The 13,456-nt window shown below is 48.1% G+C and overlaps 1 protein-coding gene across 2 annotated transcripts in view; it reads left to right on the forward strand.

Moving 5' to 3' along the window:
• Positions 1–13,456, forward strand: part of doc2a (double C2-like domains, alpha) — a 64,125-nt gene that overhangs the window by 29,625 nt on the left and 21,044 nt on the right. For both annotated transcript variants that reach the window (XM_014192343.2, XM_045716117.1), the window contains exons 2-5: positions 10,110–10,441; positions 11,021–11,100; positions 11,694–11,768; positions 12,021–12,130. In XM_014192343.2, the coding sequence (XP_014047818.1) occupies positions 10,114–10,441; positions 11,021–11,100; positions 11,694–11,768; positions 12,021–12,130 (593 nt within the window). In that variant the 5' untranslated portion in view covers positions 10,110–10,113. The remainder of the gene's footprint in view (positions 1–10,109; positions 10,442–11,020; positions 11,101–11,693; positions 11,769–12,020; positions 12,131–13,456) is intronic.

Raw genomic sequence — 13,456 nt, forward strand, 5'->3', positions numbered from 1 at the left:
GTCTTGGACCTTCTCGATTATTCAGATGCAATTGACTCAAATGTGGTTGTTTTATTTTTGGACTTCTGTAAAGCCTTTGACACAATTGAACATGAATTTCTCTTTAGGTCACTTAAACTGTTTGGCTTCGGTGAAAATGTTATCAAAGTCATTCGCATGTTTTACAAAGATATAAATAGTTCTGTGTTACTAAACCTTAATACATCCAAAAGATTCAGTATCAACAGAAGTGTACAACAGGGATGCCCAATTTCGTCATTTTTATTCATTTTGGTTGTGGAACTTCTATCTCTAGATATTCTGAATAATGCAAATCTGTATGGCTTATCCATTTTTAACAAAGAAATCAAAATTTCCCAACTGGCTGAAGATGCTACTCTTTTTTTAAGAGACAAAGACCAGGTCGCCCATGCCCTTAATGCTATAACTGCATTTTCTATTGCATCAGGATTAAAACCGACTGTTTCTAAATGTGAAATCTTATGTTTATTTGACTCTGATGATAAAGAAATAGAAAATATTCCTGTAAAGGACTGTGTTAAATATTTAGGAATACATCTGTAAAAAAAAACACTTAGTCAGACAACATATGAATTTCTCTCCTAAAATTAAGAAAACAAAAAAGATATTTCAAAATTGGCTACAAAGGGATCTTTCTATACTTGGGAGAGTACTTCTGTCCAAGGCAGAGGGACCGTCTCGCTTTGTGTACCCCTCATTATCTTTATTTTTAAATCCCTCTAATTGTAAAGAGATCAACAAGACCTTTCTTGACTGGAAAAATAAGTCTCACAAACTAACAAAAAGTCAGTCCTCTCTAATAAAAGAGCTAAAGGCTCTGTTGGATTTTGTTGACGTAACACGTTCAAGATCAACTGGGTGAAAAGATGTTTGATCAATACTGATTCAATATGGTATTTCATTCCAAATAATGTGTTTAATAAGTTGGTAGGTCTTCCATTTTTACTGAAATGTAATTATATTCCTGAAAGATTACCCACTAAATTGGCTAGATTTCACCTACAAGTTTTAATGGCGTAGAAAATATGTTTCCTGCACAATGTTTCCCCACATAAAGCTCTTTTGTGGAATAATTCAGACATAACTGTAAGGAATAAGTCATTGTTCTACCCCAGCTGGCATGACAGGAATATTCACTTTGTTCTTGATGTTTTTGATAACAGGGGTAATATTCTTACATATGAACAATTTATAACATTGAATGAATTTCCAATAGCTTTCAGAGAGTTTATGTCTGTGATCAAAGCCATTCCCAGTGGTCTAACTACACTAATGAAAACTCATCTTAGCTTTGGTAATGATCACAAAGCTTATTCAGAACTCAGTTTGGAAGGTGTGGGCTTACCTGAGAAATCTTGTTGTAGTAAATATATAAGACTAATTCTACATTCACAGAACCAACTTACGCCTAGAGGAAACATGGCACATGCTTATTCCTGACATTGTCTGGAAAAAAGCTTGGTTATGGCCTTACAAATATTGTATATCAAACTAATTTAAGGAAGTGCACTTTAAAATTCTTCATAAGATATATTAATGTAATTCTATGCTGTCCAAATTTGTGGCTATTGATGATATCTGCCTTTTCTGTGAAAAAGAAGGTGAGAATCTGACACTTGTTCTTTGAATGTAAATTTGTGTCAGAATTTTGGGAAAACCTTGCAGAATACTTATTCACCATTATGAACACTACCCATATTTTTGACATGAAGGATATAATATGTTACTATTGCAATGACAACAAGACCATTGAAATGATTGTGAATTGTTTTATTCTTGTTGCCATATACTTTATACACAAACAAGAATTCCAGAATTAGACCAAAATTACACATATTTTTGATAGAATTGCATTATCTTATTAAGACATTATCCCTAGTGAATAACAACAAGAATAACATCTTCCTGAATCCTTATAATGAGATTTTTTCAGAGTGAAAACGATTGCACTAGATTTTCTTTTCTTTTTGTATTATTTTATAGATATGTTTTGAATGTTTTAGTATTTTCTTGTTAATAACTGTGTTTTGTTTTGTTAGACATGTTTGATGTAGCAATGTAAGTTGTTGATTTTTGTATTATGAATAAAGCATTTAAAAAAGTAAAAAATAAATAAATAAAATTAATGCGGGGTTGTCACGACAGTGACGGATGGTGGCGCCCCTCCTCGGCCGGGCGGAGCTCGGCGGTCGTCGTCGCCGGCCTACTAGCTACCATCGATCCCTTTTTGTTTCACTTTCGTTTGGTTAGGTCTAGGTAGGCACACACCTGTTTTGGGTTAGTCATTAGTAAGGGGGGGTTATTTAGGTTAGCGTAGGATGTATGTGGTTGTACGTGATTGTGTTGCTTGTCCGGGTTTTGTGTGTTCGTAAGAACGTGTATTTAGTTTTTCCTTCTGCCAGTGGTTTCTTTTATTTTGTGTACACCACCGCAGAATCGTTCAGGGCTGCGCCCCTATACCTTGTCGACCACGTACAGTGCTTCAAATAAAGAAGTGTGGTCACGAACTCTCTCTGTCTCCTGCGCCTGACTCTACCTCTCCTGTTGTTCCTCGAGCCAGCCCGTGACAGAAATCACGTACCGTAACTAAATGGAGTCAGCAGGAGCTTCAGCGCCAGCCATGTCCATGGAGGAAACCGTCGACCAACACTCCACCCTGCTCCACCGGCTGGGGAACGCCATGGATCAGGTGTTGGCGCGCCTGGAGAGCTGGGACCGACGCGCTCTCGGCCCCCTGAACTCGGCAGGCCAACAGCCTGCGCCCCCACCAGCACCCACAGCACCCAGTACCAGTGGGGTGAAACTCGCTCCCCCCAGGGAGTACGATGGAACGGCCGCTGGGTGTAAGGGCTTCTTGCTCCAGTTGGAGTTATACCTGGCGACCGTTCGTCCCTCTCCCTCGGGGGAGGAGAGCGTCAGCGTCCTCGTCTCCTGCCTCACGGGTAAGGCCCTGGAATGGGCAAACGCCGTGTGGGACAGTCCGGACTCAGCCAGGGACAACTACCCAGAGTTCACCCGCCGCTTTCGGGCAGTATTCGATCATCCCCGGAGGGGAGAGCGGCGGGTGAGCGGCTGTTTCACCTGAGGCAGGAGACGAGGAGCGCGCAGGACTTCGCTCTCGAGTTCCGGACCCTGGCCGCGGGAGCAGGGTGGAATGAGAGGGCCCTTATAGATCACTACCGTTGTAGTTTGAGGGAGGACGTCCGCCGGGAATTAGCCTGTCGGGACACGACCCACACACTGGACCAACTGGTGGATCTGTCCATCCGACTGGACAATCTGCTGGCCGCCCGCGGACGTCCGACCCGGGCCCTGCTCATTCCACCCTCCAGTCCTCCTGCTCCCACGCCTATGGAGATAGGGGGGCAGCAGCCAGGAAGACTGGAGGGGGAGGTCGCTCCTGCACCTCATGTGGTCGCAGAGGGCACACTGTGGACCGGTGCTGGGGAGACTCCCCTAGGAGTCCAGAGGGCAGGCAGAGCGCTCCTTTGACACCTCAGGTGAGTCAGCACCAGCCTCACCCAGAGCCCCCTGTCCGTCACATGTATGTGTCAGTGTCCTTTCCTTGTTTCTCCCCTCACTCCCGGTTTAAGGCGCTAGTCGATTCAGGCGCAGCAGGGAGTTTTATGGACCGTGGGGTCGCGGCTAAGTTAGGGATTCCCCTGGTCCAGTTGGACCAACCCTTCCCCGTGCACGCCCTAGACAGTCGACCACTAGGGTCAGGGCTGGTCAGGGAGGTCACTGTGCCTCTGGTCATGGTAATGCGGGGGGTCATGAGGAATGGATTAGTCTTTTCCTCATCGATTCCCCAGCATTTCCAGTGGTTCTAGGGATTCCCTGGCTAGCCACTCACAACCCTAAGATTTCGTGGGGACAGAGGGCTCTTAAGGGGTGGTCAAATGAGTGCTCGGGCAGGTGCATAGGAGTTTCCATCGGTGCGACTACGGTGGAGAGTCCAGACCAAGTATCCACCATGCACATTCCCTCAGAGTATGCCGATTTGGCTATCGCCTTCAGTAAAACGAAGGCGACCCAATTACCACCTCATCGACGAGGAGACTGTGCGATAAACCTCCAGGTGGGCGCTGCCCTTCCTCGTAGTCACGTTTATCCCCTGTCTCAGGAGGAAACAGCGGCTATGGAGACATACGTCACTGAGTCCTTGAGGCAGGGATACATTCGGCCATCTCACTCACCCGTCTCCTCGAGCTTCTTTTTCGTGAAGAAGAAGGAGGGAGGTCTGCGCCCGTGCATTGACTATAGAGGTCTAAATGCCATCACAGTGGGTTTCAGTTACCCACTACCTCTCATCGCCTCGGCGATGGAGTCATTTCACGGGGCGCGCTTCTTCACGAAATTGGATCTCAGGAGCGCATATAATCTGGGTGCGTATCCGAGGAGGGGACCAGTGGAAAACGGCATTTAGTACCACATCTGGCCATTATGAGTACCTCGTCATGCCGTATGGGTTAAAGAATGCTCCCGCAGTCTTTCAATCCTTTGTGGATGAGATTCTACGGGACCTGCTCGGTCAGGGTGTAGTGGTGTACATCGATGACATTCTGGTCTACTCCACTACACGCGCCGAGCATGTGTCTCTGGTGCGTAAAGTGCTTGGGCGACTGGTGGAGCATGACCTATACGTCAAGGCTGAGAAATGTGAGTTTTCCAAACCAGCCGTCTCTTTCTTGGGGTATCGCATTTCCTCATCAGGGGTAGTGATGGAATGTGACCGCGTTTCAGCCGTGCGTAATTGGCCGACTCCCACCACGGTGAAGGAGGTGCAGCGGTTTTTGGGATTTGCCAATTACTACCGGAGGTTTATCCGGGGCTTTGGTCAGGTGGCGGCTCCCATTACCTCACTGTTGAAGGGGGGCCCGGTGCGGTTGCAGTGGTCCGCGGAGGCGGACAGGGCCTTTAGTCGTCTGAAGGTTTTGTTCACCGACGCTCCGGTGCTGGCGCACCCGGACCCCTCTTTGCCCTTCATAGTGGAGGTGGACGCGTCCGAGGCTGGGGTAGGAGCCGTGCTGTCCCAGCGCTGGGCGCCCCCAAAGCTCCGCCCCTGCGCCTTCTTCTCTAGGAAGTTGAGTCCGGCGGAGCGTAACTATGATGTGGGGGACAGGGAGCTGTTGGCTGTGGTCAGAGCCCTGAAGGTGTGGAGACATTGGCTTGAGGGGGCACGTCACCCTTTTCTCATCTGGACTGACCACCGCAATCTGGAGTACATCCGGGCGGCGAGGAGACTGAACCCGCGTCAAGCCAGGTGGGCGATGTTCTTTACGAGATTTCGGTTTAACATCTCGTATATCCCAGGTTCCCGGAACACTAAGGCCGACGCACTGTCTCGTCTCCATGACGCCGAGGAACGGTCCACCGATCCCACGCCCATACTTCCAGCCTCCTGCTTGGTGGCACCGGTGGTCTGGGAGGTGGACGCGGACATCGAGCGGGCGTTACGGACGGAGCCTACTCCTCCGCAGTGTCCAGTGGGTCGTAAGTACGTTCCGCTCGATGTTCGCGATCGGCTGATTCGGTGGGCTCACACGCTTCCCTCCTCGGGTCACCCAGGGGTTGAGCGGACAGTGCGTGGTCTTAGTGGGAGATACTGGTGGCCCACCTTGGTGAGGGACGTGAGGCACTATGTCTCCTCCTGTTCGGTGTGCGCTCAGAGTAAGGCTCCCAGGCACCTGCCTAGAGGGAAATTACAGCCCCTCCCGGTTCCACAACGACCATGGTCCCACCTGGCGGTGGATTTCTTGACCGATCTCCCGCCGTCTCAGGGCAACACTACGATCCTGGTCGTTGTGGACCGGTTTTCTAAGTCCTGCCGTCTGCTTCCGTTACCCGGTCTTCCTACGGCCCTGCAGACCGCAGAAGCCTTATTCACCCACGTCTTCCGGCACTACGGGGTGCCCGAGGATATCGTCTCAGATCGAGGCCCCCAGTTCACGTCCAGAGTGTGGCGGGCGTTTATGGAGCGACTGGGGGTTTCGGTCAGTCTGACCTCGGGGTTTCACCCCGAAAGTAATGGGCAGGTGGAAAGGGTAAACCAGGAGGTGGGCAGGTTCCTGCGGTCCTACTGCCAGGACCGGCCAGGGGAGTGGGCAAGGTTCGTGCCATGGGCCGAAATGGCTCAGAACTCTTTGCGCCACTCCTCCACCAACATATCACCATTCCAATGTGTGTTGGGTTATCAGCCGGTCCTGGGGCCATGGCATCAGAGCCAGACGGAGGCCCCTGCGGTGGAGGAATGGGTTCAGCGCTCAAGGGAGACCTGGAACGCTGTGCAGGAATCCCTGGAACGAACCAGGGTACGACAAAAAGCGGCGCTGACCGGCACCGCAGCGAGGCCCCGGTGTTCACCCCAGGGGAGAGAGTCTGGCTCTCGACCCGGAACCTGCCCCTCCGCCTGCCCTGCCGGAAGCTGGGTCCGCGGTTTGTTGGGGCCATTTAAAGTCCTGAGGAGAATAAACGAGGTGTGTTACAGATTACAACTTCCTTCTTATTATCGCATTAACCCCTCGTTTCATGTGTCTCTCCTCAGGCCGGTGGTAGCTGGTCCGCTGCAGGAAAATGAGGTACGGGAGGTCCCTCCACCCCCCCTGGACATCGGGGGGCCCCCGGCGTACACAGTCCGGTCCATCTTGGACTCCAGACGCCGGGCGAGGGGCCTGCAGTACCTCGTGGACTGGGAGGGGTACGGCCCGGAGGAGAGGTGCTGGGTACCGGTGGAGGACATACTGGACCCAGCGCTCATCCGGGAGTTCCACAGCCTCCATCCGGATCGCCCTGCGCCTCGCCCTCCGGGGCGTCCTCGAGGCCGGGCGTCGGCGCGCTGCGGGAGCCGCGTCAGGGGGGGGAGTACTGTCACGACAGTGACGGATGGTGGCGCCCCTCCTCGGCCGGGCGGAGCTCGGCGGTCGTCGTCGCCGGCCTACTAGCTACCATCGATCCCTTTTTGTTTCACTTTCGTTTGGTTAGGTCTAGGTAGGCACACACCTGTTTTGGGTTAGTCATTAGTAAGGGGGGGTTATTTAGGTTAGCGTAGGATGTATGTGGTTGTACGTGATTGTGTTGCTTGTCCGGGTTTTGTGTGTTCGTAAGAACGTGTATTTAGTTTTTCCTTCTGCCAGTGGTTTCTTTTATTTTGTGTACACCACCGCAGAATCGTTCAGGGCTGCGCCCCTATACCTTGTCGACCACGTACAGTGCTTCAAATAAAGAAGTGTGGTCACGAACTCTCTCTGTCTCCTGCGCCTGACTCTACCTCTCCTGTTGTTCCTCGAGCCAGCCCGTGACAGGGGTTGTCATTATTAGTGTGGTGATGTTATAATTAATGGCTGTGGTGTGGTGAGGATAGCATTAGTGTGGTGATGTCATTCTTACATTAGAGTGGTAATGTCAAATCAAAATCAAATCAAATGTTATTTGTCACATACAGTGAGGGGAAAAAGTATTTGATCCCCTGCTGATTTTGTACGTTTGCCCACTGACAAAGAAATGATCAGTATATAATTTTAATGGTAGGTTTATTTGAACAGTGAGAGACAGAATAACAACAACAAAAATCCAGAAAAACGCATGTCAAAAATGTTATAAATTGATTTGCATTTTAATGAGGGAAATAAGTATTTGACCCCCTCTCAATCAGAAAGATTTCTGGCTCCCAGGTGTCTTTTATACAGGTAATGAGCTGAGATTAGGAGCACACTCTTAAAGGGAGTGCTCCTAATCTCAGTTTGTTAACTGTATAAAAGACACCTGTCCACAGAAGCAATCAATCAATCAGATTCCAAACTCTCCACCATGGCCAAGACCAAAGAGCTCTCCAAGGATGTCAAGGACAAGATTGTAGACCTACACAAGGCTGGAATGGGCTACAAGACCATCGCCAAGCAGCTTGGTGAGAAGGTGACAACAGTTGGTGTGATTATTCACAAATGGAAGAAACACAAAAGAACTGTTAATCTCCCTTGGCCTGGGGCTCCATGCAAGATCTCACCTCGTGGAGTTGCAATGATCATGAGAACGGTGAGGAATCAGCCCAGAACTACACGGGAGGATCTTGTCAATGATCTCAAGGCAGCTGGGACCATAGTCACCAAGAAAACAATTGGTAACACACTATGCCGTGAAGGACTGAAATCCTGCAGCGCCCGCAAGGTCCCCCTGCTCAAGAAAGCACATACACATGCCCGTCTGAGTTTGCCAATGAACATCTGAATGATTCAGAGGACAACTGGGTGAAAGTGTTGTGGTCAGATGAGACCAAAATGGAGCTCTTTGGCATCAACTCAACTCGCCGTGTTTGGAGGAAGAGGAATGCTGCCTATGACCCTAAGAACACCATCTCCACAGTCAAACATGGAGGTGGAAACATTATGCTTTGGGGGGGTTTTTCTGCTAAGGGGACAGGACAACTTCACCGCATCAAAGGGACGATGGACGGGGCCATGTACCGTCAAATCTTGAGTGAAAACCTCCTTCCCTCAGCCAGAGCATTGAAAATGGGTTGTGGATGGGTATTCCAGCATGACAATGACCCAAAACACACGGCCAAGGCAACAAAGGAGTGGCTCAAGAAGAAGCACAGTAAGGTCCTGGAGTGGCCTAGCCAGTCTCCCGACCTTAATCCCATAGAAAATCTGTGGAGGGAGCTGAAGGTTCGAGTTGCCAAACGTCAGCCTCGAAACCTTAATGACTTGGAGAAGATCTGCAAAGAGGAGTGGGACAAAATCCCTCCTGAGATGTGTGCAAACCTGGTGGCCAACTACATGTTTTGCAGAGGGGTCAAATACTTATTTCCCTCATTAAAATGCAAATCAATTTATAACATTTTTTACGTGTTTTTCTGGATTTTTTTGTTGTTATTCTGTCTCTCACGGTTCAAATAAACCTACCATTAAAATTATAGACTGATCATTTCTTTGTCAGTGGGCAAACACACAAAATCAGCAGGGGATCAAATACTTTTTTCCCTCACTGTACACATGGTTAGCAAATGTTAATGCGAGTGTAATGAAATGCTTGTGCTTCTTGTGCCGACAGTGCAGTAATATCTAACAAGTAATCTAACAATTCCCCAACAACTACCTAATACACACAAATCTAAAGGGGTGAATGAGAATATGTACATGTAAGTATATGGATGAGCGAAGGCCGAGCGGCATAGGCAATGTGCAATAGATGGTATAAAATACAGTATATACATGTGATATGAGTAATGTAAGATATGTAAACAATATTAAAGTGGCATTATGTTATCGTTAGTGTGGTGATGTCATCATTAGTGGTTGTAGTGTAGAAATGTCTTAATTTGCAGTGCTCCCCTGTCTCTGTCTCTCTCGCTCTCTACTAGTCACTATGACACGTCTCCTGTCTTCTGTCACTCTCCTGCCATGCCGACCGCTCTGATACTTGACAGACTGATGCTGGACGACCTGATGTGTGTTGACAACCGTGTGGGTTTGTGTCTGTGCCTGTCTCTGTGTGTGTGTGTGTGTGTGTGTGTGTGTGTGTGTGTGTGTGTGTGTGTGTGTGTGTGTGTGTGTGTGTGTGTGTGTGTGTGTGTGTGTGTGTGTGTGTGTGTGTGTGTGTGTGTGTGTGTGTGTGTGTGTGTGTGTGTTTTCGCTAGTTAAAATGTATCAGTCTCTAGCCCATCACAGCAAAGGCCAATTATTGCCATGAATTGTGTTGCTTGAAACACCAGTTTGGACCTTGAAACCATGTTAAGCATATTTAACAGACACAGTCTAATTGTCTTTAATGAAATACACTCTTCTCTCTCCCCCCACTCTGATCCACCCCCTCTCTCCACACACTCCGCTCTCTCATCTCCTTCTCTCCATCTCTTCTCACTGCCATCCCCTTTCTCTCTTCCCACACTCCTCTCTTGTTTCCTCTCTCTCTTCCCACTTCTCTCTCTCATTCTCCCTCTCTCCTCCTGTACTTTGCTCTTCCTCACCCTCTGTCACTCCCTTCCCATTCTCCCCACTCTTCTCTTTCATCCCCTATCTCTCTCCCCACATTCCTCTCTCACCCCCTCCCTCCCCCGCCATCCCCCTCTCCCCCCTCCCTCTCCATTTCAGCTCTATGACGTTGCGTAAAGGAAAGAAACTCAGCATCACCATCCAGGAACACATGGCCATTGACGTCTGCCCTGGCCCCATCCGACCTATCAGAACAATCTCTGCCTACTTCCCCCGCCTGTCCCCCACCTCTGAGCCCCTCTCCCCCAAACCCACTGGCTCCCCATTAGTCCTCAGTCCTGGGGGCGCGGCCAGCGGGATGGGGGGTGGCGGCAGGGGAGGACTCTTGACGCCATTGCTGCCGGGGGCGATGGGAGGGGGCGGGTCTTTGTCGTTACAGAGCAGCATGGACACGTCTGTGGAGATCAACAGTTCTGACAGTGACGACTTCAGTGAGTCCAGGGTTTGGCGTGTTGTTGACTGTGTTTGTGTGTGTGGGGGTGGGTGGGGTGTGTGTGTGTGTGCACGCATAAACGTGATTTACATCCCATATAAATGCATAGTGTTTCATTGATGTACTCTGTTGTGACATCTATATGTAATGTCTTTAGCATGTGTGTACTTTCAGATTGTGGAAGTCAGTGTGCTGTCCTTTTCATACAGTCATTGGTTGGTTTCAAAGCCTTCTGTGAGTCCATTCTGTGGCTTCCATTGTGACAGGTATGTTGCAATAGCCTGGTCCAAGATCGGTGTGTACTGTCTTGCCAACTCCTATGGTCATTGTCACATCAAACATGGCTGGACACTATTGATTGACTGACGGATTGGTTGATTGATTGATTGATTGATTGGTTCACTGATAAACGTTCCTTGCCTACTTTTGCTGCCGAGTTGTATTATTTATGTGACTCACCCACCCTAGGTCATTGATATGGGGGTTTTCACAAGTGCAGGACATGTAGGAGTGGTGGTGTTTGTTTCTGACACATGCTACTGGTTTTTAACCGTTCCACTGGTTGTCTCCTATACAGCTGCTTTGGGAACACTGGAGTTTGATTTGTGGTACGAGCGAGCCTCCAGTAAGCTACACTGCACTATCCTCAGGGCCAAGGTAACCTCACTGTTCACTCATTTCCTATCTGCCCTTCAGCCCAATCCCAAATCGAGCCCTAGACCCTGCGTCCTATGCACTTTTGGAGATCTGAGAGAATGTGACAGATGCAAGATATATGTTAATAGCTCCATCGTGCCCTCTGATACCAATCAAATCCTCTCAGATCTCCAGAAGTGCATAGGGCGCAGGGTCTAGGGGTCGATTTGGGATTGGGCCGCTCCGGCATCCATGGATGTCACTTGCCCTGCCATCACACATTTGTAGAATTTTTGCATTCCATTCCAGAAAAAGAGGGTCTAGTAAAGTAAATGAATGAAGGCAATCATAGGGGAGCATTAAAGGGATAGTTCACCCTAAAATATGCAGGCCTCAATCATCCCAAATGAAAGGGAACTAATTAGACTCAGCTTGACTTCTGACTAACTTTAATGTGGAGTTGAATGGTCCCATTGACATGAATGGGGAATAGGGTGCCATTTCAGAAGCAGCCTTCATGTTTGCCTAGCTCTTGGCCCTCTTTCTTTGTTAAGCCTCTCTTTTTCTTTCTTTCTTTCTTGCTCTGTTTTCTTGTCTGCCTTTCCTCTTTTCAGGGTCTGAAGCCTATGGATTTTAATGGCCTAGCAGACCCCTATGTCAAACTGCACCTTCTTCCCGGGGCCTGCAAGGTGAGTCATGTAATTATGGGATCTGATACTGATACAGGTTCAGGTATGTTGTCTTCCCCTCTAATATGTTAGAATGGAGTCAATGTCTCTGAACTCTATTGATTCATTTTGTTGACACTACAGAATACTGTTTCCCTTCCTCTCTTTAAAAAAACCAACATCTTTCCTTCATTCCTTTATTTCTCTCTCTCTCCCTCCCTCTCTCTCTCTCTGCATCTCTCTCTCTCTCTATTCACTGTCTCTCTCTTTCAGGCTAACAAGTTGAAGACAAAGATAGTGCGGAATACTCTGAATCCGGTGTGGAATGAAATGCTTACCTATGTTGGGATCACAGAGGAGGACATGCATAGAAAGACACTCAGGTGTGTGTGCATGTGCGCGCGCATGCGTGTGTGTGTGCGTGTGTGTGCATGCATACATACATTTCAGTTGTATGTACAGATTGGGATGTTCTAGGATTCATTTGACAGCATTAAGGAGTTTACCACAACAGTCAAGGGCTTCATCAATAAGTGCGTAGACAATGTCTAGTTACCACTTACAAGGAATGGGATACGGATATTGACGCATACAAGAAAGCCCGCTACGATCTCTGACGAGACATCAAAGATGCAAAAGGACAATATAGGAGGAAGGTGGAATCCTATTACACCGGCACCGACGCTCGTCGTATGTGGCAGGACTTGCGGACGATAACTGATTACAAAAGGAAACACAGCCACGAGAACTCCCAAACGAGTAAAATGCCTTTTATGCTCGCTTCGAGGAATATAACACTGTGCCTTGCGTGAATGTCCCTGTTTTTCAAGATGTCTGTGTGATCTCGCTCTCTGTGGCCGATGTGAGCAAAAACGTTTCAACAAGTTAACAATCACAAGGCCGTGATTGAAAATGCAAAAAAGTTGCCCACTTTTTCAGAATTCACCCAAACAACAGTACTACAATAAAAAAAATTACAGGATATAGCAGAGATACTTTTGAGGCGATGGGACACTCCATTGGAATTCTCTTAACGCTCACTGTGTACGTTGCCTATGCGTCGTCAATGGGTCAGTGTGCTGTGCAGTGCATTCTGGGCTATTCTGAGACAAGGACGGCTCGCCTTCAAGGATTGAATGGGAGTCAATGGGCTGCTAGCTCAAAACCCCAACATTAGCATGAATTTCGTGAACAAAAAGTACAACATTACAAATCTTTTCCGAGATGTGAGATAATTACCTCGATCTCTGTAATAGCGTAGAGCTTTGGAATTGTGGCATTGCGTACTTTTGAAGAAAATAGGCGGGTTTCTCTACTCTGACTTTGAGAAGGGATTGCGTGACGATTAGCTTAGCAACCGCGGGACACAGCATGTCAACGTGAACGCGATTGGTTGATAGACTGCTGGGTGGGGTGTTATACAATCCTCCATTCACTGCCCATTGGGATTCCTATCTTCTCCTTTCTCTAATATCTCTGGATATAGTACTACAAGAACCAGTCCTGCCCAACCTAAGTACAGGGGGTCCCTAAACTGGGATCTCTTTCCTCCATTGGAAAAGCCTATAAGATTGTCCCACTTTAGCTACTCCATGCTGTCCTACTTTAGCTCTGTAGTTGGTAAAGGGGACAACTAAATAAATTAATGAATTACTAAATTGAAACATAATATTGGCAACTTATTTTTTATATATTTTAATGCACTAATA

The sequence above is a fragment of the Salmo salar genome, chromosome ssa03, assembly GCF_905237065.1.
Source record: "Salmo salar chromosome ssa03, Ssal_v3.1, whole genome shotgun sequence".
In the NCBI taxonomy this organism is placed as follows: domain Eukaryota; kingdom Metazoa; phylum Chordata; class Actinopteri; order Salmoniformes; family Salmonidae; genus Salmo; species Salmo salar.